The 23,953-nt window shown below is 39.4% G+C and overlaps 1 protein-coding gene across 1 annotated transcript in view; it reads left to right on the forward strand.

Annotated features, from left to right (window-relative positions):
- ATG7 (autophagy related 7) overlaps positions 1 to 23,953 on the forward strand; it is a 78,441-nt gene that overhangs the window by 4,369 nt on the left and 50,119 nt on the right. Inside the window, exons 7-17 of the mRNA XM_041489983.1 lie at positions 498 to 647; positions 1,144 to 1,232; positions 2,199 to 2,320; positions 3,405 to 3,495; positions 4,760 to 4,904; positions 5,530 to 5,688; positions 7,933 to 8,127; positions 10,846 to 11,049; positions 11,296 to 11,411; positions 12,051 to 12,126; positions 13,258 to 13,338. Of these exons, the coding sequence (XP_041345917.1) occupies positions 498 to 647; positions 1,144 to 1,232; positions 2,199 to 2,320; positions 3,405 to 3,495; positions 4,760 to 4,904; positions 5,530 to 5,688; positions 7,933 to 8,127; positions 10,846 to 11,049; positions 11,296 to 11,411; positions 12,051 to 12,126; positions 13,258 to 13,338 (1,428 nt within the window). The remainder of the gene's footprint in view (positions 1 to 497; positions 648 to 1,143; positions 1,233 to 2,198; positions 2,321 to 3,404; positions 3,496 to 4,759; positions 4,905 to 5,529; positions 5,689 to 7,932; positions 8,128 to 10,845; positions 11,050 to 11,295; positions 11,412 to 12,050; positions 12,127 to 13,257; positions 13,339 to 23,953) is intronic.

Below are 23,953 nucleotides of genomic sequence, written 5' to 3' on the forward strand. Positions count from 1 at the left end.
TTTCTGTGAGCTTTTTAAAACTTAGTATTTTTTGTCAACACATCCTGAATTAATTGTAGACTCTAATTTCTTTTTTCTTAACCTTCACGTTTTTATTTCCATGTTCGTTTTTTTGTTTACCTTTTGTTCCATGATTGTTTAAATTATCTCAGTTTAGGTGCAGATATGGCAAACAACTCTTGAAGAGGTGATTATGCTGAGCTGTATATTTTATATTTATTTTTGAGATACATATGTTAAGCTGTCTATAAAAATGACAATATGTAGTTATGTATACAGCTTTGGTTTTGAAACTCTTTTATAAAACCTTTATAAAGGGCCACCCCCTGAGTGAACCAAATCATTAAATTTCAAAATTATTAATAAAATGCATGTTTCGGCAAGAAAAAGAAGGGTTTTTTTATTTTTTTGGGAAAAAAATAAACAAATTTTAGTTTCTTTCATATTACAGTGCAGAATTGTTAAAACTGTTGGTTCAGCTGTGTTTGCACTTTCAGATCCAAGCCCTGCAGAAAGCCTACGATGACCTCTGCCAGGAGGAGGGGGTGACAGCCCTGCCTTATTTTTTAATCAAGTATCATGATAATTCTGTCATGATATCCCTGCTGAAAAAGTGGGATGGCTTCTTTCAAGACCAAGGAGAAAAGGTAATGAGAATTTGATGTCATTTTATATAGTTAAATGTTTAATCTGTGAATGGTTTGAAGCTCTGATGCTGAGCTGGGCACGGTGCTTGTGTCTTGAGGGTGGCTGTAAAGAGATTTTTGTGCTGTTTTCCCTTTGATTTGTTCTCTTGCTGGCCTGTGCCCTGTCACTTTTTGATCATCCCAAAATCAGTGCAGAATTCTGGGCTGGGAGCAAGGCTTCAGTTGCTGGGCTTCCCTCCTAATTGTGTTTTTGAAGCAATGAAGGTGCATTTACTGCAGGGAACATCCAGTGTCCCTGAAGAGGCCAAACTGAATAAATCTCAAAGCTGTGGCAAAAGCTTGAGGAAAGCCTGGTGTGACCATGGATTAAATATTTATAAATATGCAAAATGTGTCTGTAGACCTGCCCTGTCCAGCAGTTTTATTTTAAAATGCCAACTACCCTTTGCCTGACTGTGGATGGAGGAGTTCTCATGTAGAACAATTTGATTTGCAGGTGACTGTTGGAGTTTATGATCCTTGTAATTTATCCCAGTATCCAGGATGGCCACTGAGAAACTTCCTGATCCTGGCAGCCCACAAATGGTATCTATTTTATTCTTTCCCACAAAGAGTATTTATTGGTTGATATTAAATGAGGTATTTTTCTCCATGGTATTTCACTCATATCACCCACTTGAGATTTTGTTTTTTCCCTTGACATTATCTGCTCGGAGTGATTCTGGTTTTGTGCATTATTCTGTTTTTTACTTCTGTCAGTCACAAATTCCTGTTTATCCTAATCCTCACATGGATGCATGCACCTGGGAATGCCAGCTCCACACCCTGCCAGTACCCTGCAGCTGTGTCAAATCTTGTTCAAAATACTCTGTGAATTTATAGAATTAATTAGTGTCAAGTAATAGCAGACTTTAAAAAACAGATATTAGTAGGTTTTCTCCTTGTACCACTTGATTTTTTTTTTTGGTGGGGAGAAGACAAGACACAGTTTTACACTCTGGGTTTTGAAAAAAAAGGATTTAATTTATTGAATGAATTTGGGTTTCTGTAACAAAACTGTAATTAGGTTGCACATCCATAGTTTTGAGTGTTACATTTACTCAACCTTGGGTGTGAGAAGAGTTTAGGCACTAAAATTCTCATTTTCTGTTTGGGGGTTTGAATCATAAGGAGGAAAAATTATGTATATAGAGAACTCAGAGAATCTTGGTGCTGCAGCAAAGTCCCAGCATGTCACCTGATGTGTGCTCTGGTGCTTTTCTGCTTTTTATCCCTCTAAATCTGCAGTTTGTCCAGTGCTGGATAAATGCAAGGACAGGCTGACAGTGGCATTGCTTTGGAGCTGTGTCACACCAAACCAGTCATTTCTTTACACTTCAGGAATTATTTCTCTTTCTGTACCTGATAAAGACAACAATGTCCAGTACCAAGACAAAAAGCCTCATTCAGAACCTGCAAAGGACTAAACCTGTGTGAAATGGTGTTAAAACAAGTCCCTTTTCTGTTAAAGAAATTGCATGTCTGTCTGTATTTCTTTTATTTGACTGGCAGGGGCAGTGCTCTGCAGAGGCTTGAAGTGCTCTGCTTCAGAGACAGGACCATGCAAGGGGTGAGAGACATCTCACACAGCATCATCTTTGAAATCAAACTGCCAGAGGCACCCCTGGGCCCAGGTAAGCCATTAAAAACTTTTTTTCCCCTTTTTTTTTTTTCTTCATCACTGCTGACATGGCAAAATAAATTACTGCTACAAAATCATTGCTTATGCTAAGTTGTTTCAAATGGATTTTAAATTGTTTGAATTTCTGTTAAATGTCTCTAAAGGAAATGGTTCCTTTTTCAACAAAGAAAGAAGAGAGAATTTTCTCTCAAATTTTTTTCCTCCTGTAATTCTATTTCTAATTGAAAACTAAGAAAAGTCCTGCTGGTAGCATAGAAAATACAATAAAACAGCAGTTTGTGTCATTTTTTCCTGTTGAATTTGTATACAATCCCTCAGGTAGGAAAAAAGTGATAGTGACTTAATGAGATGCAAAATTTCTGGAGAATTTCTAAAATGATAAAAACCTGCCCCAGAGTGGAACTGTTCCTTTAATCCCATGGTGACACATCCAGGTGTATTTTAAAGCAGTAGACTTGAAATGCTAAAACAAAATCTCAGATTCAATTTCTAGATACAGGACAGTATAACAAAATTTCTCTACCTCAGGCAAAAAGTTCTGAAATACTTCAGATTTCATTGTTACAAAATAATTAATTCTGTATAATTAAGATACATAATTCTGCACTGAATTTGCAGATGGGGTCTAGGGACCATGGAATGATGACTGAAATTGGCAAAATTGACTGAATTATGAATTTACTGAGCTTGACATTAAAGATCTGGTGGGGAATGATGCCAGCTCTGTGCTGGGTTTGAAGCTGAACAGGCAAAAGCAGCACAGGGGACACCTGAGAGCAAAGAAATTCTCCAGGAACTTTCAGCTGATGTAAACAGCACAATTTGTCTAGCAGGTTGTTAAAGTACAGCTTATTTACTGGCAGGTTTAAAATAAGGTTTTTTCCAACAGGGTTAAGTGCAAAAAAATGTCTTATTTTCTGTCCTGGGATATTAAGGTTTTTATTATTTCTTTCCTTTATTCTTGCTCTATTTTTTTTTTTTTTTTTTGGTTTTTTTTGTTTTTGTTTTTGGGGTTTTTTTTTTTGGTTGGTTGGTTGGTTGGTTTTTTGTGTGTGTGTTTTTAATATTTCAAACAGATTGTCCAAAAGCTGTTGGATGGGAGAAAAACCAAAAGGGAGGCATGGGGCCAAGGATGGTGAATCTCAGTGAATGCATGGATCCAAAAAGGTTTGGTTTTTATCTTTTAAATTCCCATAGTTTTCTTTAGTTGGGTTTAAGCCATAGCAAGTTGAAATGTGAAATATGTAAGAATATGCAGTAAAACATCCACTGGACATTGTCTGGACTTTCTTTTGGAGGTAAGGACCTTCACAGAGCAGTGCACTGCCTGCAGCAGAAATCTTGGCAATTTTGGACTCTAGTTGAGAATTCTGGATGCATTTATTTAAAACTGAGTGAAATGTAGGTCAGAGTGTTTCAGGCCTGTGGATTTCATTGAATTCCATAACCTTCAGGGTGTTAATGAAAATAAGCGTGGGGGAAAGTTCATCCTTTGGGGTTTGTCAGAGTGGGACAGGAAGGAGCTCAGGAAATGTGAATTTAATAATTTTTATCATTCTGTTTGTGCAATGGATTGAAAAGAATGAGGTTACAGAGTGTCTGCATGTGTCCTTGCCTTGAAAAACTTCTTGGTCTGATGGTTCAGGTTCAGCCCATCAAGCAAAGCCATTTTTGTCAAGCATTTGTGGAAATTCTCAGAGTCTTCACAGATATTCAATAAAGCTCATCTCAGGGTTCTTAATTCTTTAGGTTTCTTGACCTTCTTTACTTATATCAATTATCTAAGTGCTTCCCAAACAGGTGTTGGTAAAATGCCAGCCTTGATAATTGCCATTTAAATCCTTGTTGGGCAAATAATCTTCTGGATGCTGAAAAATTTTTATTTATGATGTGTGAGGGAATGAAACTTGCAGGAATCTGAGAGCTGTGGTGGTCTGGCCTGGCGAGAGCTTTAACACCCTGTGTTCTGATGGATATAAAAATCTGCCCCTTGCTGGAACACAGATTTCCTACTTCATTTTCTTTCTTAAACTTCCACAAAGAAGGGCCCACATGCTTTAGGGCAAGTGGAATATTTCAAGTTAAGGGCAGGTGTAACTGGATACAGGAAACCAGCTAGTTTAAAAAAGAAACAAAAATTTATGGAAAACTATCTGTCTTAGCAGTCAGCTTAACAGGAGTCTTGGCTGAGACACCATTTTTATTTTCATCCTTGCATCAATTTCATTACTAAAATTCTAGTTTGGGATTGTTACTTTTTCAGAAGCCCTAATCTGTTTATTTTCCATATTACCTATGTGTTACACTGCTGAATTCTTTCTCTCTTTAAAAAAAATTTTCAAAATTAACTCATTCAGCTGAAATGTCAGCAATTCCTTTGTTGGCAAAGCACAGGAGGGTTCAGACTTGTTGTTGTTTATTCATGGCACAGGTTGGCAGAATCATCCGTGGATCTGAATTTGAAGTTGATGTGCTGGAGGTTGGTGCCTACTCTGGATTTGGAGAAGATTGTGGCTGCCAAGTGTCTGCTGCTGGGAGCTGGCACCCTGGGCTGTAGTGTTGCAAGGACCTTGATGGTAAATCCTTCATCTCACAAATAATCTCCTGCTTCTCATAAATTCTGTATTTCTTTATTTTTTTTTGTCCAGCTGCCATGACACATCAGAGACAAATTGCATTCTCTGCATCAGAATACACGGAATGCACATTAGTTATATTACAAATTGCAGGGAAGAGGTGAGATCTGTACCTAGTGGAAATGAATAACTCGAGTTCTGCTGACATGAGATAGTAAGGGAACCTTGGCAGAATATTTTGACTTTATATTAAAAAAAGAGATTCTGGAACAAATTGACAAGCTATAAAGACCAAATTCACAGTGAAGCACTTGAAATAACTGTGCTGGTAATTCCTTCCAGGGGTGTTCACCCCTTTCCACTGAATTCAGCAAGGTTTCAGGGATTTCTCTTAAATGCTATATTTATCATTTAACAAGCAAATTATTTGTATATATTTATAATATATATATATATATTTAGCAACCAAATTTTCTGTTCCCTTATTTCAGTCACCTCGAATAATTGCAAAAACTTTTGTATCTTAAAAATTTGGACAAAAACTCAACGTTAAATGTGTGGCATTCCTCAAAAACATTTTCCAAGGCTGTTGTAATCATCTTTATTAACTTTGGTTCTCCTTTAGGGCTGGGGGGTGAGGAAAATCACTTTTGTGGACAATGCAAAGATCTCCTACTCCAACCCCGTGCGGCAGCCGCTCTACGAGTTCGAGGATTGCCTGAGTGGGGGCAAGCCCAAGGCTCTGGCAGCAGCAGACAGGCTGCAGAAAATCTTCCCAGGAGTGGTAAGGTCATTATTTCCATGTTGCTGTCACTGGGCAAACAAAACCAAAAAAAAAAACCCCCAAAAAAGTGACTTTAAATTGCTATTCCAAGCTTTAATGGTTAAACATTAAAAACACTACGCAGATGTTCTGAAATATTTTAGTTGCTTACTGAAATATTTTACTTCAAATGTCCCTTCCTGGTAACTTTTTTGAGGTAAATATTTGTAGTAATGAAATATAATTAAGGATCATGAAGTCATCTTGTAGCTTGTTGAGAGTGAAGTGAATTTTTTTCCTGTCTAGGGTGTCCTAAGGAGCTTTGAGTAATGCCAGCTCAGACATATTAATTGCCTACTATGGGAGCAGGTCCTGAGGGAAGTAATAAATGTATTTTTGAGATTTCCTATTATGTTTTAGGTCCCAAATTTGCAATCTTCTCTAAATTGATTTTCTACGTTAGAAGACATAGCTCAGTTTTTAACTGCCAACAAATGGAACAACATATTGTCCCCCTATTTAAATGTCATTCTAGTATTTTATGAGATTGAAACTAAATATTTTGGATAATTTGGAGTAATTTTAAAACTTTTCTTAGATTCCTGAGATTTTGGGACTCTGTGGAATGAGGAATATCTTTCTTTGGGGACATGTATGGACATTTACTCCTCCTTAAAATAATGCCAATGTGCCCTTTGAGCTTTTTTTGCCATTGTTGGGATGCCAAAGTGCACCTCAGACACTTTGGCTGGTGACTGCTGTCTTAGTTTTGAGGGACAGTTATTCAAATAAAATTGTTGGAGCTGCCAGGCTTGTCTGTGTTCCTACAGCTGCAATGCCTGGGTTGAGCTTTTTTTGGAATTCTGGTAGGATTTTAGCATTTACAAACCACATTGACCATTTTGTGGTGCAGTTAATTATTTATTTTAATTTATTAAACAAAAAATTGCCCTCCTGAATCACCAGCAATGTGAGTTGAGCTGATCTAATCAATCAGCTCTTGTGCAGCACAGGCTTGATGGGTTATCCATGGATACTTTACTCAGGCACAGCATGGATTAAATTCTGTATTCCTACCACAGCCTTTTGGAGATGATGATGACCCTGAAATTAAAGCCTGCCCCAGCAATTTCCTGATGTCTGTGGTGATGGTACAGAGGGGAACAAAAGGTGGATCCTTTGGTATGGTTAGTGCAGCTGTTACCCACAGTCATTTCTCCAAGTTGCTAGATGGGCCTGGTTCTTTTTATCCTCAGGGAGATAATACATATATTTATGTATGTTATTTCTGTATGTGTGACCCTTCTGGTCATTTGACTCACCTGGATTTATAAGTTGTGCTGGTCATTAATTGGTCTGTACAAAAGCACATTCCACCAACCTTCCTTTCCTCTCTTCCCATGGAATTTTGTGCTTGATGCATCCAGTTTTTACATTTTGGTTCTTAATTTTTCCTGCAGTGCCAAGCAGGGAGGCTTTGGCAAGGCTTGTTCTTCTGTAACATCAATGAGGGATCCGTCCTTCCCTCCCAGCAGATGGCTGGCAGCTTGTGCTGACACATTTCCAGAGGAGTGAATTAATTGTTTGCATTGTACATGCATTGTGTAGATGCTTCTTTGGCTCAATATTTGCTCTCAGTGTGTCCTGCCCAAGAAGGGGGCTGGAAGAGGGAGATGTTTCTGCCACAGGAGCAAATCCTCCAGCCTCTGCATAGTGCAAGCCTCCAGATCTGCAAAAAAAGGTGCTTTTTGCTGTCTCAGGTTCCCACATGGCTGGGGAATTACAGGGAAATCATCTGAGGCTGTTCTCCTCCTCAGGAACTGAAAATAAGGAGCAGTGTGTGTGATAGTGCACATGGCTGTGACTGAGGCAGGATTTAGCAGCAGAAATACAAACTGCAGCCTGTTAAAATGATGTGGGAAGGGGCTGGAAAGAGAATCAGGACACAAGTTTTAATCACAGATCATAATCACGTGTAACTGTGGCTGCTTGGCTTTGGGGTGCTGTGTGTAACCCCTGGGATCAGGAGCAGTTCCACTCTGTTCCTGTAGTGATTTGCTAGGCCTGCTAAGACTTGGAGTCTGTTCTGCATAAATGCAGCCTGAGAAACCCCAGCACAGTGCCTCAGTGCAGCAGTGCCACACAGAGAGGAGCAAGGGGCAGAGCTGCCATTCTGAATTTGTACCTGCTCCGTGTTGAATTTTACACCTGTTTAATCACAAGGTTACCTTCTGAACGGCTGATTTTCTCTCTGCCTCTCTCTAGAGCTCTGAGGGTTATAACATGAGCATCCCCATGCCAGGCCACCCGGTGAACTTCTCGGAGGTGACCATGGCCCAGGCTCGGAAGGACGTGGCGCAGCTGGAGGAGCTCATCGAAGGCCACGACGTGGTGTTCCTGCTGATGGACACCAGGGAGAGCCGCTGGCTGCCTGCTGTCATCGCAGCCAGCAAGAGGAAGGTGTGCCCCAAGCCCTTCATTGCCTTTCCCTTTTTCCTTTCCTCCTTTCCTTTCCCTTTCCCTTTCTCATCAATGGCCAACCCATTCATTGCCTTCCCTTTCATTCTCCCTTTGTCCTAACCCCGTTTCTGGCCCTGAGCAATGGACTTCTTTCTTTATAGCTGAAATGAGCTTCCCTTTGCCAGTGGAGAGATCAGTGTCCCTTTACTGAGGGCTTCACTGGATCACAGCTTCAGGTGTAAGGGTGTGTAACTTGATAATTCATCAGTTCCTCCTTAATCCTCCTGGCTTTTCTTGCACCTGTGGTTCTTCTTTCTGTTGTAGCTGTTGAAAAACAGCACAGAAATGTCAAAAAGAGCAAGTTTGCAAAGCTTGTTGTCTCCTTACCAAAAATCTGATTCCATTCCACAGAGGACTGACTCTCCATGTTTGTTAAAGAATAAATATCAATAATATTTACCCATCACACAGCCCAGGCAGGGTGTTCCTGGCACTGTGTTTGTGCTACTCATGGACACAAAATTCCTGCTACCTACTGGGCAGCAATTTGCTGGGAGTAGGAATTTGAGGCAGAAATGATATGAATAAAGCAATTTCTGACCTTTCTGTTCTGCACCAGAGCTGCCAATATAAGCATCATGAAGTTGACTTTATAAATCTCTTGAGAGTCTGAAAAGAATTCAAATCAGCCAACTCCCAATTATTATGTGAGTTGGCTGATTTTAATTATTACTTACTATTATTACCACAAAATCTTCATGTTGTTTTGGTACCATACAGCACTTTTTTCTTCACCTCAACCCAAACTCTACTTTCAAATGTGTTAACAGTTTTCAAAAATTCAGTTTTAAAATTTCAAAATTTGAAGCTGGGAAATGCCAGGGCCAGCCTAGTCTTCCACATGGTATGGATGGGAATTTCCAGCAATATATGGAGTTTTTTGTGCATATTTTATGTGAATCCTGTCTGGTTCAATCAGGATAAAGTGGTTTTATGATCTCCAAAACTTCCTTCCCATGTTTTCTTAGCCAGCAGTGCCCATCTACAGTTTCCTTGCACATTTGTATAATTTTGAGGATACATTTTGAAACTTTTTGTGACATTTCTCTGTTGCTTCTTGGTGCAGTGTGTCTGCATCACAGTTGGTTGACTTGATAACATCACTTAGGTCTGAGGAGATGGAATTCTCTCTCACTGAAGAAACACAGCAGGGAAATCTTGAGGTGTCCAAACAAACACTCAGTATTTTATGTTGCTGAACACCCAATGAGAGCTCTGCTCCAAATGTCATTTTGTGTGGCACCTGCAGATCTCAAGTATTGCACAGTTTGGTCTCAAAAAGGGAATAAAGAAGATGGTGAGAGATGGTTTTTGTGAAATGCACACCACCAGGTCCATGGGTAGCAGTAAGGGTTGTTGTCCCCACTCCATCATTCAAGTGCCCTGGGGATCTTTGCCACTCCTGCAGTCCTTCCCCAAAACAAGCACCTCAGACAAACCAGCCCCTCAAATGCTAAATCCCCCTGTCAGATGTTAAATCTCTGCTCCTGCTGAGCACTGGAACTTGTTAAAATTTGCTTGTTTTTTCTTTTTGTTAATCCATGCCAAAAGATACTTTTCCATTTCTCTCTTATACTTCTCCATTGTCTCTTTATCAAAACCAGATGATTTTTTTAATTAAGGCTCAATCAGTCAGAATGAAATATTTACCTGCCTGTAAACTGAGAAGAAACAGTTGATTGCAGTGGGAATTGTTTAACAATATCAGTAATTTCTGCTAATACCAGCATATTTTGGAAGTGGAACACCATATTCAGGTTTTACAGGTAGATGCAGTGAGAAGATGCAATCTTTTAATTGCTGTGGCCCTGCACAGATTCAACAGCAGGGTTCCACTTCAGGACTGAGGAAAAATGAACTACTCCAAGGCTGAAAAAGAATATGCAGAAATAATTGGAAGTACTAAGAACGATGATGAGACTCAAAGCTCTCTAATTAAGATGACTAATTGTTGAGAGAGCTCCCCTCAGAGTTCTTCTTTTAAATAATTCCTGGCTGGAAGAATGGAAAACGAGGAAGTGCTGCACCAGAATTTCTATCAACAGGAGCTGCAGATGAAGCAGTGCATCTTCCTTTGTATTTGACTGGCTGCAGTCATCATTGTGTTGATATTTGTGCTCCAGATTCCTCTGTGCACTTGCCACAAAGTGGAGAGAAAGGGGAAATGAGGACAGAGGAATTGTGCACACAGCTGCTCCTGCTCCCCATGTGACTAAGCAGATGCAGATGAAGCCCATAAGTAATCATTAATTGCTTTCCTTACTGAGCAGAAATTGCTTTGGATAACAGATGGCATTTCATTGCTTGAAGCTGCTGTTGCTTTTTTGTCACAAGTTTGTGTAACAGCTAGAGGGAGTCATTCATAGGGATCAGATTGCCCTGAAAGGCACAGAAAAGGACAAGGCCTTGTGACTTTCTGAAACAGACTTTTATTTTGGTTTTGGTTTTTTCTAAGGGCTTGGCAGCTGGAATTCTGCACCTTTCAGAAACTGTTGTTTGTGGCTAAGGTGGTAAATATGCAGTTAATGGGTTGCTCATCCATCTACAGCATGTGGGCTTTTTGGCATTTATAGTGAATAAAAACCTCAAGGCTGATTTTTTCTTCCCCTCCCTTTTTGGCTCACTTGAAATCTGTTGTTCTCTCTTTATTGTTCACAGTTGGTCATCAATGCTGCCTTGGGATTTGACACTTTTGTTGTTATGAGACATGGCCTAAAGAAACCAAAACAGCAAGAATCTGGTGATTCACATTTCAGCAACGCTTCTGCTTCTTCTGATCTGCTGGGATCCTCACTGTTCTCAAACATCCCTGGCTACAAACTGGGCTGCTACTTCTGCAATGATGTTGTGGCACCAGGGGATGTGAGTAGAACCTTATGCAAGTGGTGATTATATCTCACTTTTGTTGGGACTCAAATTTTTATTTGGTTTTAATGGTGTTTCCTAAAGGGATCTGCGCTGTGCTGATGCTCATGAGGTAAAGAAATAGCAGATTTTTATTTGGAAGACCACATATGTGAATTGCACAGCACTAGAGGTGCTTTGTACAGGGCAGCTGGTTCCTTTGGGGTTCTTTTGCCTTCCCTTCAGAGCTGTGTGTGTTTGTAGTCCACCAGGGATCGGACACTGGACCAGCAGTGCACGGTCAGCCGGCCTGGACTGGCCATGGTGGCTGGAGCCCTGGCAGTGGAGCTCATGGTTTCTGTGCTGCAGCATCCAGAAGGGTGAGCCATTGCTGTTCTCTGAGAAATCAGACCAGGCTAATAGAATCTGCAGTGAGGAGGAGGAATTACACCTCAAGAAGGACAATTCTGTGAGGGGTAACGTCTGTAAATTAATGCAATGAGCAGGGTTGGAGGGAACTGCTTCATCAAGGCTTAAGTTTTTCTTCTGTCTCTGAATCCAACCTCAGAAAAATATTAAGAATCTTTCAAAAGATGAAAATGTTGCTATTAGTAATCTTGGATCTCCTTTCCCCCTTTCCTTTTTCCTTTTCCCTTCCCTGTGATGAGGAGCTGTTGTAAGGTGTGGCAGGCACATGAAGGCCTTCAAGATAAGCCCTGTGTTGCAAATCTTATTTAAAATGCTGCGTGTGATACAGAAATTACTCTGAAATTCTGCACCTTGAACCTCAGGCTTGTTTTCTCTCTTTAAAACCTGTGAGAGAATAATTGATTTAGGAGTTGAAGATGAGTCTCAGACTGATTTATATATATTTATCATGCTGAGTCTTCGTTCCTATGAAACAGACTTTCCACATAGATTCCTTGACTCATTCGAAGCTGTAGCAAAATGTCTGGAAGCTGACTGGAAATTCTGAGTGTGTTGTCTTGCTCTAATTTTCCCTGTTGTGTTTTTGGCAGTGGTTATGCTGTGGCCAGCAGCAGTGATGACAGAATGAATGAACCACCCACTTCCCTTGGGCTTGTTCCTCACCAGGTAAATCATTGGTGATAAAACCTTTTGTTGAAGAGCTGGGAACTGATCATCACAGATGTTGTCTCCTTAAAAAAATGCTGATTCCATTTCCCAGAGGACTGACTCTCCATGTTTATTAAAAAATAAATATCAATAATATTTACCCATCACACAGCCCAGGCAGGGTGTTCCTGGCACTGTGTTTGTGCTACTCATGGACACAAAATTCCTGCTACCTACTGGGCAGCAATTTGCTGGGAGCAGGAATTTGGATTAGAAATCAAGTGAATAAAGCAATTTCTGACCTTTCTCTTCTGCACCAGAGCTGCCAATATGAGCATCATGAAGTTGACTTTATAAATCTCTTGAGAGTTTGAAAAGAATTCAAATCAGCCAACTCCCAATTATTATGTGAGTTGGCTGATTTTAATTATTACTTACTATTATTACCACAAAATCTTCATGTTGTTTTGGTACCATACAGCACTTTTTTCTTCCCTCAACCCAAACTCCACTTTCAAATGTGTTAACATTTTTCAAAAATTCAGTTTTAAAATTTCAAAATTTGGGGTATTATTATTTGTATTGCAGAGTTACTGAAGTTCTGTTCCTGGTGACATCTCTTCATTTTAATAAACAGATTAAAAAGGATGATCAAAACTCCAAAAATTCACAACTGAAGTGATCAAACCATACTACAAAGTGTTTTCAGAGCTCCCTCTGTTAGCAGAAATAGTGGTCTGGAATTTTAAAATTGCCTATCAAATAAGATCATATTAACATCATAATTGAAGAATGCACAACAGTTAAATATTCAGGCTATGGGTTATAGAGATGGGGAAAAATATGTTTAAGCTGTCACACCGTGACTTTTTATTTTTCATGGAACTTTGCAGTCAGAAAAGGCCAACTGCAGATGGTGCTGTGCCTCTATTTCTGGTGAAGTAATGCTGCATTCAGGCAGTTGTGCCAATATTTGTACAGAAAAAAGCAGTAATATGTGCTCAGTATAAATTCATTACAAGTTTTACTGGGAATGACTCTTAGAACAAGGTAGATGTTCTTTTTATGGAATGCATGTGTCCAGTTCATATTGAATTTTGGAAATGTTAAAATAGTAATGTAATTTTTTTTTTTTTTTTTGTCTTCTAGATCCGAGGATTTTTATCCAGATTTGATAATGTTCTTCCAGTCAGCCTGGCATTTGATAAGTGCACAGCCTGTTCAGCCAAGGTAAGGCTGTGTTTGTGTTTTCTATTTTTTTTTTTATATTTCTAGGTCAATTTTGGGGAACTTTTTGACATTTTCTCTGACTTCCATAGGGTTTGGAATCTGTTCCCACTTCAGCTAAAAGTTCTTTTTCCCTTTCTTTTTAGCTTTTTTTTTTAGCTGTTTTTCTAAATTTCTTTGGCATCACCTTTTAGCATGCTTCTCTTTTTATCTCCACATAAATGCTGCCATCTGCTGAAGAATCCAAGCAGAGATTGACCAAGACATTGCTGAAAAAATCACAAAAATACATATCACAAAAACACTGTCATTATCTTTCAGCTTTGTAGGAAGGAATGAGATTGGTATTATTTAAGAAATCCTTTCTGATGTCTGAAATTGAATAAATATCCCTTTAGCCTTCTGCAGCTTAATGTCTTTCCAAATAGGCAAAATTGTCGAAATTTCTAGTTTGTGATACAAAACAGACAAATAATGAACAATTGAGGGGAAAAATTGCTTCTTACCATTTCTTTATTGAGCAGACTGTTGACTTTACTGCTGGTGCTGCCAGTCCTGAGTCACCTCAGAGTTCCCAGCTGTTTCTTGGCTCTCTGGAGCAGCTCTTGCATTGTTTCCCTCTCCTGTGGCCTTCCAAAGTTCCCTCTGGCAAGTATTTTCTAGCTGTGGAGTGCAACTTCCAGAAGTTTTCCCTGGGATCTCTCAGCAGGGAGATTCAGAGGGTTTTTGCCTCATGGTTTGAAGTGCTTGGAGTGCCATGGATTTATTTCACCCTCCTGTACCTTGAGGAAGGGCTTGCAGAAAGTTCTTTCTGTTCCTTTCCCTGCCCTTGTCCTCCTTCCAAAGAGCCATCAAGCAGTAATGGGGCACGGGCATCTTCTGGAGAGCTTGCACAATATCTTCTTCTACAGTGATCCTTTTTTTTTCCCTCTGGGCTATCTGGGTACATCTGACAAGTTTTGAAGGAATCTCAATGTGCATTTTCTCTTCAAAAGTTGAAGCTCTAAAGTTGGGTGTTTCTAAAAATAACAGCAGTGGGATCTACCCTGTTGAAGAGCTGAAAGCTCAGCAGTAGCTGAAACCTTGATGGTGGAGAATTTAAACTGTTAGATGAAGCTTTTTTCTTTCTCTTTTCCTCTTATTTTCTCCTTATCTCCAATTCAGGAAACACTGCCATGTAAAAACAATAAAAATGTACATCCAGGCAGATAAATTCAATGCAGGGATCAATTTTTCCTTAGCAAATCATTTCCTCTTGGAGGTCATTTTAAGAGAGCCCGTTTTACATAAACAGACTTGATGATTTAATAAAAAGTGCCTTGGATTTTAGCAGCTGTGCTATTCCCAGAGAGATCACTTTTCATGTGGTTTGGGGATTGAATTTCTTGTGTGCTGAAAAGGTTGCTCCATTGGCTCACGGATTTCCTTACAGTAGAAACACAGCTTTTGTTTACTTTGCTAACTTTATTTATTAGCATAAGATATGTCACCCTGCATTATGTGGAAATCTGATGCTGATGCTTTGAAATGACAAATCCAATTATGATTTAATTGTAGTCTCTATGTTGGTTTGTTGTGTGAGGGTTTGTTTTTTAATACGGTAATTTAGTATTTCATCCTGCTCCATGTCAGAATTACTGGAGGTTCAGACTTTCAGCACAGATAGAATTGAATTTGCTGGCATTGTGTTCATGGTGGTTTTCTTTTGTCAGCATTCTCCTCTTTGAGCTTCTGTCACTCTGTAACTCTTAAAGCACAAAACTAATGAATTAGGAATTTTAGAAGAATTCCAGTACATCCTGAAGCGATCCAGCCCAGCTGGAGGACTCAGGAGAAGCTGCTGATGATCTGCATGTTTGGAGATTGGAGTCCTTTTCATTTGGACTCAGTCATTCCTTCATTTCTCTGCTTTTGAAGCTCTAGAGGCCAGACATGCAAGCAGCCAACTTTTCCCTACCCAGAACTGTCCTGCCCAGGCCACGTGCCAGAGAAGCTTCCTGCAGGCAATTGTTCAGGAATTTTGGGATGGTCGCAGCAGGAAACCAATCTATTTTTATTCTGGGCCAATTTTTCCTCTGTCTTATTCTGGTCCTGCAGAAACTGTGCTGGAATGTCAAATATCCCTGTCAGAGCTCAGGGCCCTGGGAGAGCACTGAGAACTCTTCTGGTGCCAAACTTGTTCTGGCACCAGCAAGGGAGACTCCAGAGCTCTTCAGGATGGATATTTGTCAGACAATATTTCGGATGGATATTTGTGAGACAATACTTTTGTCTGACCCAGAGATGGGGCAACTGAGAAGCATTTTAAAAACCTTTATTCCTTTTTCAGTCTCATGAGAAGGCTGAGACAATACAGATGTTATAATTCACACCATCACAATCAGAAGTTAACTAATTCTTCATTACAAGCATTATAAGCATTTCTTGGCTATCAGCTTTTTACCACACCATACTATAGATGCCTTAAAACTAATAATCTAAAATGACTCCTCATAAATCTTACTACAATGCATCTTTCATAGTTCTGTTTCTCTAAAGTATCTAATCTTATTTACAAAGCCATCCTTGGAAACTTTTTTCTAACTCCATTTCTCTCTCAACAATATCTGTCCTATTCCATAGCATTTCTAAATCAGCTTTTCTTATCTCAAAGTTTACATACAAATACATACTGGGTAAACCTTCTATCAAGCCCTGGAAACTCTCTACAAATCCATTTCCCACAGATATTAATTTGTAACAACTTTACTTACAGGAGAAGCTTTATTTAGTATTTAGCTTATTACTGACTGGGCTAATTAACCTGTTTACCCTCTTAGGAGCAAAATGAGGCTGTTCATTATGTTATGGTGAGAAGTGTTGCAATTCCTTAGAAAACAGATCTGATCCTTGCAGAAGGCTGGTTAAAGCCTTAAATCATCAATGTTAAAATATGTATTTTAGAATTTAAAAAAGGATTAAAAAGTATTTTAATGCAAAACTGCTAGTGTTTCTATTTTAATGAGGGCAGTGAAAATTTGCTTTTATTGCACCCCTTTACTTGTGCCTCATGGAATGAACGAGGAGATCCCACAGATGCAGAGTTTAATGTCACAAAAGATAATTGCCACCAAGCAACCTGGATATAAAGATAACCTTTATGAAAGGTAAAACCAGAGGTAGAAACCCTCTGGTTTTACCCATAGCTCACATTTCTTCCAGAGTTAAAATTTCTCTTTCCCCTACTACAGTCATGCTCGTGTGTAACTACCCCTACTGTGAAATGTATCAAAACCAGCACGAGGTTCTCTGCTGATTTGATTTTCAAGTTCTTTCCCTTTTTTGCTGGGAGCTGGAGCTGCTGAAGGGGCTTTTTACCACTGAGTTCCTGTTGAATGTTTCTCAGTTTCGTTGCGTGGCACGGAGGGGCAGACACTGGGATCAGGGATGGTATTGTTGGCATTATGTTACAATTTCTGGTTTCCGTCAGGATATTCCCCTGCCCTTGCAGATGTTTTTCCTTTTTGCCATCTCAGGAATAGATGAAACCCTTTTGCTGTGACATTTACTGAGCGCTGGAGTTGCATAAGTTGGTTATTTATGAGTGTTTCAGTTTGGAAATCTGTCATCGTGGAGCCTCAACAATGCTCTCATTGTTCTCCTCTGCTAACTGCTGGGCCTGCATTTTTATTTGAAATTGTTCTGATCACTTCTGACAGCAACCTGCAAGATTCACTCACTCACTGATGCTTTTCAGTTGAGATAATTTTAATTTTGATTCCAGGCCGTTCAGATTTGCCCTGACTGCACTAGGACATTCTTCTTTGCTTTCTCCCAGTAGCAATGGAAGATCTGTCAATGAAACTTCTTCAAATCTTTTCATATTATACATTTCTCAATTCAAGTATTGTGTGGATGTAAAAGTCGTGGGGGGGAAAAGCCTTGGTCATTCCTGTGCTAAAAGAAAGAAAAAATCACTTGCAGAGCTTACAGAATTGATGAAGGAAATGGGGAGAAATGTTTGTCCTTCAGAAATGAACATTTCAAAAATGGAAGAGAATGTTTTAAAAGAGTTGTTTCTGTAGCTGTGCTGTGAAGTCAGTGAAGCAGAGTCCATATGTAACTTTCCTTATTTCCTGAATTTACATGTGTGGGCATTTGACAAGTCTCTGCCCAGTGCAGCCTCTGTATTAATATTGGATAGATTTCATTGAGGCTTGGAGAACGAGTTGTTGATACACCCAAGCACATTTTCAGCATCCTGAGTTCCATGTAGGACTTCTCTTAGAAATGAATAAAAATGAATTTTCCCATTGCTACATTTAAATTTCAAAATGGCAGGGTTTAAAGGAAAGAGGAAACCTACCATTGTTTAAGACAATGGAATAATTTCTGACAGGCTGTATTTCTGTTGCATTTAAGTGCAATTTTATGGGTCTTTAAGGGTTTTCTTGTTTAGGATTTTTCCCAGTGTTTCTTCTTCCAATTCAATGAAATTCTAGCTACACTTAGGACAAAGTAAAGGACTGTCAATGAGGAAAAAGACAGAATCACTGCAGTTTTCTAATATTGACATGTTCAATATCTACCTGTGCCTAGAATATAATTTTTGGTTATTTATATTAGAGATAATCTGTGCTCTGTCATCTCTCTGTGAAGCTGTCACACAATTCCTTTTCTGTCAGTTAAAACAAAACTCAACGAAAATACTTTGGCTGTATTGTAAAATATCTGTCTAAAAGAATTGCAAAAACCAACTTGGAGAACACTGAACTGGATTAAAATTCAGGAATATTCAACATGTGGTGATGATGATGATGATGGTGTTCACCCCACCATCAATTCCAGCCCTTATTCTCTAGGATTCCACCTGGAACTCAAAAGATCAGTTGTTTATTTTGCTGGATAGGAGCGATTTGTAGTTGTTCTTTTTTCCTTCCATAAGATTTTTGCAGCCTAGTGCTTTCTGTTCCCTAGTTTTTTGGGAAGCTACTCAGTTATTATTAGTTATTCAATTGTTATTATTATTCCCAAGTTATTCAGTTATTCCAAGGGTTCAGTGCGTATTCATGGAGACAGAATATTTTTAGTTGTGTAAGTTGTTTCTCATTTTAATTATCTTTTCTATTTTAATTATTGTACTTGTTTTTCAGATGTTTTTCTGCATTTTCATTGCATTTTTGACAGGTGTCTGTCTACCCTGCTGTCCTTTTTCTTCAACTTAACTAATCACTAGCTTTGCTCTGTGGGAAAGCTGATCTTTGTTTGCAAATATTTTTGAACAGTTTAAGCTAAGTTTGACTTTATTTCGATTTTTCCACAGTGCTGATATATCTATCCTTGCAGAATTGTTTGCTTTGTTTGAAGTTGGAAGAGTGGAGGGAATTTGATTTTAAGAGATGGTAAAATAGCAGAAATCTATGAAATCCAGTAAAGATGCTTTAGAAGAAAATGCTGTTTCTCCTCCAGTGCTGTTTCCATAGGTATTGCAGAACATCCAGATTCTGAACCCTTCTGCTCTGAAGTAGTCCACAAAATGTGGATTTTTCAGCTGGAGCTGTGGTTTGGGCAGCCCTGAGCAGCTGCAGGTTGTGCCAGAGGCGGTGCCAGCGCTGGGTGCTCAGTGTGACAGATCTGCCTCCTTGAAGTGCTGCTGCCAGGGCAGGGCTGTGTGGGATAAATGACATTTCCTGGGCAGCACCCATTCATTGCTGGCTGCTGGTGGCTCCAGCCAGCCCTGCAGAGCTGGGCCTCTCCTGCCTTTGGCAACCCACACTTTGTGCAGGCAGCCAGAGCACCATTCAGCATCAGGGAGAACAATCATTTCTTTACATGTTGGGAAGTGCCCTTGCTTCTCTCCCAGCTTTAGGGGCTCTCTGCAGACAGTGGATGCTTCTCCTTCAGAGAACTGGGCATTAGGTGCCTGTTCCTGTGCATGTCTGACCCAAAATCCAGCCCCAAACTGTCCTTCCCGTGGGAGGGGCAGGGGAGGGTCAGGGATTTCTGCCTCCCTGTACAGCACAGGGTGAGTGATGCCAGGAGCTGCAGCCCAGCATGCTGGGACTGCTGATGAGCTCAGCAGCTGAAATGCTGGCCAGGGAGCAGAGGGGGGATAAATGAAGTTGTAAATATCCAAGCTGTAAACATCCATCCTGTGGAAAAGGTGGGGTGAGCAGGGAGGGGACTGAAGGGTGTACTCACGTGCTCAGGGAGATCAGGACACAGGATCTGATGGTGCTGACTACCAAAAACCCTTTTGTGTCTCTTGTTCACTCTCTGTGGATTTTTGTGGATTTTTCTCTTGGTCCTTTCTTTCCTTTCACATCTCTGTACTCTTTGTTTTCAGGCAGGGAATGCTTTCAGCTTGTGTGCTGTGCCATGAAACTTCCTTAGTCTGGAATCTGGGGATGCTGCTACATTTGAAATAAGTTGTGAGAAATACTTAAGAAAGGAAAGAGCAGCTAAAATCAAAATCCTGCAGTTTTATCTGTCAGATATTCTTATCAGGGAAAATGGCTACGTGATGAAGCACATCAAGATTATTCCAGAAAACAATGCATGCATCTCCTAAGAACTAAATGTTGACAAGGCCATGCTTAAACTGGCATTTCTTAAATTTCTGAGAACTCTACTTTCCTCCTTCTCATCATTCAAAAGAAACTGAAAAATCCCAAGCTAAAAAAAACCCTGTTGAAACCTTTCAGAGCTGATTCTTCAGTGAGTTAATTCTCCATTTTCTGCCCATTGCAGTTCAAAATCAGGGTAGGAAATAGCAACAGGCAAAGCTCATTTGTATCTCTCCTCTCCTACTCTGAATTAAAACAACAATCTCCTCCTTAAATGATTTTTCAGCACGTTGTACTTGGATTAGTTAGGCCTTTATACTGATTTGCTTTCATTTTTAATACTGGTGGTGGGAAGGAAAGGAGAGAACTGTGTGTGTGCACAGGGTGATTTCATGATTTGGACACGAGCCCAAAATTATGCCATTTTTGTCTCGTGCTTTCTAAATTTGCAGCGTTTCCAGCATGGCCTTGTTCAGTGCACACCTGGAGCACAGCTTTCTGCAGAACTTTGTTCTTCAGACTTAATCATGTGTGAATGCACAAGTTTTAGGTAATTCCATTTGAGGTAATTTTTGGAGTATTACCTTTTTTCATGTAATATTGGTCAGACTTTCCTGTTCCAAACCCATGAACTGAAAGGCCCTGAAAAATCATTCCATGATCCTCACAAAAGTGCAATTTTATTGCCTTCTTTTTCATAGCTGTATTACAGCATCAACTTATTAGACTTTTCTTGACGACTTTTTAGGATCAGATGGCAATAAAAATTGAGAACTTTGTGAAAAGCCAAGAGTCTGGGAATGAGGATTGTTTTAAGGAAACCAGAATTATGGGTTGTGTGATAAAATTTTGAATATTATCTCAGTGGCTCAGCTTGTTCTCTTCTAATGCAGGAGGATTCTTCACAGCATAAAATTTTCATTAAATTGCTGTTTAACAGCAGATACATTGAATTTTGAAGAAAGGAGCTGGCAAGACTTTTCCACACCTGTCTTCTTTTCCAAATGTCTTTTCAGCAGGTGAAGAGTAGTTTCCTATCCTTGCTGCATGGCCTGTGATAAGCAGGGAGTTAACAGTGTGTAAAAATATATCCAGGCCTGTCCAATTTCTAAACAGAGCTTTGAATATTGAGATCTTTTGTGACTCTGAAATGTTTAGTGAAGTACCTGCCCTCTTTGAGGGAGTTAAGTGTTTAAATCCAGGGACTTGTTTTAGGGGCAAGTTACCCAGAAATCTTATTTAGTGTAAATAATCCAGGAACTTGTTTTGGGGGTAAGTTACCCAGAAATCTTTAGTGTAAATAATCCAGGAACTTGTTTGGAGGTAAATTACCCAGAAACCTTTAGTGTAAATAATCCAGCTGGTAGCATTCATTCCTTGTTTTATTTTTCCTGGAAAGTAAACAGCATTGGTTCAAGCTCCACAGATGCAACCTACTTTGAAAAGGGGGAAAAAAAAAAAAGCCAAACCAAATGTAAATACTGGTAAAAAAAAGTTTGGAATTGATGTGACAGAAATAAAACAAGAGCAAATTTTGCATCAGTAGCCAGTTTCTTTGGGTTTGGAGCTTTTTTTTTGTGTTTTTGCTTAAGCAGATATTAACTTTTCTGCTATAAAGCAATCCTGGAGCCAGATTCTCTCTCTGAATGTCTGTGTACCCAGCAATTGAGAGGACTTTGTGCAGAATGCTGTTAAAAAGAATATAACACCAAGGCTGCACATCTGTTTCTCATTTCAAAGCAAGTCCTTTTACTCCAAGCCTGTATTTTTTTCTTTCTGCATGAGATTTGGGGGTTTTTTAACTTCAGTAAACAGGCCAGAAGAAGAAGATTGCTCATGAAATGAGTTTCTGGGTATCATTTACTCAGAAAGCTTTGGCAGCCCATGGATTTGGTCCTGATGGGATGGTGTGCATCCACAGCTTGATTTGTTCTATTAAAATGCCTTTGTGTAAAAAAACCAGTTCTGGAGCTCTGGCTCTGTGAAGTGGAGGCTGAAATCAAGGCTGTGACATCAGCCTGAGACATTTGCATGTCAGGAAAGGTGATGTAAAAATGTGGGCTCTCCTGGCAGTGTTTGTAGCAGCCAGGAAATCCAGCAGGAATTGGTGATTTCCAGCTCTCTTAAGCCCTGAAAAGTGAACTGCAGGTGAGGAGAAGATAAAGAGTTCCTTAATAAATCCTTCCTGCTCCAGCTTGCCAGGCTGGGTGCAAGAATTATGTATTTCTGGTTCTTTGTAATGCTTTTATAATTTTTTTCCTGCCTGGAAAATGAATTGCTGCATAGTGACACATCACTGAAGGACTGGGTTTATTCCTGAAAGTGTTCAGGTGGGATTTTGTACATCTGTGGTCAGACAGTAACTGGTTTGAGATCAACAACCATGCAAATTTGTAGCATTATTGTATTTGCAGGGTGCCCAGATGAAGGAAGGAATGATGAATCTGACTCCATGTTCTCAGAAGACTAATTTGTTATTTATAACACTATATTATATTAAAGAATACTAAACTGAACTATACTAAGGAATACAGAAAGGATACTTACTGAAGGCTAGAAAGATAATAATGAAACTCATGACTCTTTCCAGAGCCTTGACACCGCTTGGCCCCGATTGGCCATTGTGCCAAAATAATTCACATGAAACCAATGAAACAATCTCCAAACACATTCCAAAGGAGCAAAACTCAGGAGAAGCAAATCAGATGATATTGTTTTCCTTTTTCTCTGAGGCTTCTCAGCTTCCCAGGAGAAAAATCCTGGGCAAAGGGATTTTTCAGAAAATATGAATATGACATAGCATCTCTCAAGTATTTTGCTGCTGTAGAGCTGTTCCTTGGGAGGATCTCACTGGGACCAAGGATGAGAATTGTTCTGAAGTGTGAGAGCAAATTCATGCCAGCCTTGGGCCTTTGGGTTCTGCTGGACATGATTAAATAGGGGAAAATTTCCTTTCCATGCAACAACAAATTGGTCACTTATTAAATCTGGAAACATTTTTTAGAATTATTTTGTGTCTATTTGTTGCTCAGACTGGTTTTATTCCTGTGTGATTACTCCCTGTGTGGTCTCCTGGCATAGCAATCTGAGATTATTTTGCCTCATTCTTTTTCCTTTCTGAGGGCTGGGCAATGGCTGCTGAACAAATCTGTGCCCTGTTCCATTATCAGAGAAAAGCTGCTACTGAATTTGGGGAGGAAAGGTTAGATGTGGGCAGCTTCGTGGAGTTCCTCCCTTTTGTGGCACTGGAAAGTTTCCATGATTCACTTGGGAAATAAAGTCCCTGAGGGTGACAAAGTGTTCTCCCAGTCACTGCCATTATTAAAAGGATTTCATTATAGTGGGTATCTTCTTCACTGGTACCTGCTCAGGCAGCACATGTGCTGCTGCAGGTGCTTTTTGGCTCCCTGATATGACATCTGTTGGCTCGTGTGCCTGGAATTCTGGATTTAAAACTACTTAACAAATACTTCCATTCAGCAGGCACTGCTTTTTACTCTTTGGAAAAAGCAAGTCATTAGAATCAGCAAGTACACTTTTTAATGCAGCTTTTCAGGCCTCCGTGGTTGCTGCTAGAAAAAAAATGTTCTTTATTGATGTGCTTTAGGTTTTTAAGATCCTGTGTGCGTGGTCAGATTTGTTACCCAAACCTGAATTTGCCATTGTGGCACCATGGAAGGTCTCTGCCACACAGGGGGAAGAGAAATGTTTAAATCTTTCCATAGCAATGGATTTGGTCAGGTTAATGTGTACCAGTACAAAAAAATCTAAAAACAATGTACCTGCAACTCCTGGATCTGCGACCTTATTAATATTTTGTTAATTTTATTGATATTTATATTAATTTCAATGAATTTGATTATATTTTATATAATAATTTATATTTGTAGGATGTATTAATTTTTAATATTTATATTATATGTTTCTATATAAATTTTCATTTGTGTATTTATGTATACATTTTGATTTGTGTATTTATATATAAATTTTCATTTGCTTGTATTTATTAATTTATTAATTTTATTAATATTAATACTTTAAAAGACACTTAATGAGAGACTTCCTGGCATTGT

The sequence above is a fragment of the Pyrgilauda ruficollis genome, unplaced genomic scaffold (assembly GCF_017590135.1).
Source record: "Pyrgilauda ruficollis isolate IOZ18807 unplaced genomic scaffold, ASM1759013v1 scaffold97, whole genome shotgun sequence".
Classification (NCBI taxonomy): Eukaryota; Metazoa; Chordata; class Aves; order Passeriformes; family Passeridae; genus Pyrgilauda; species Pyrgilauda ruficollis.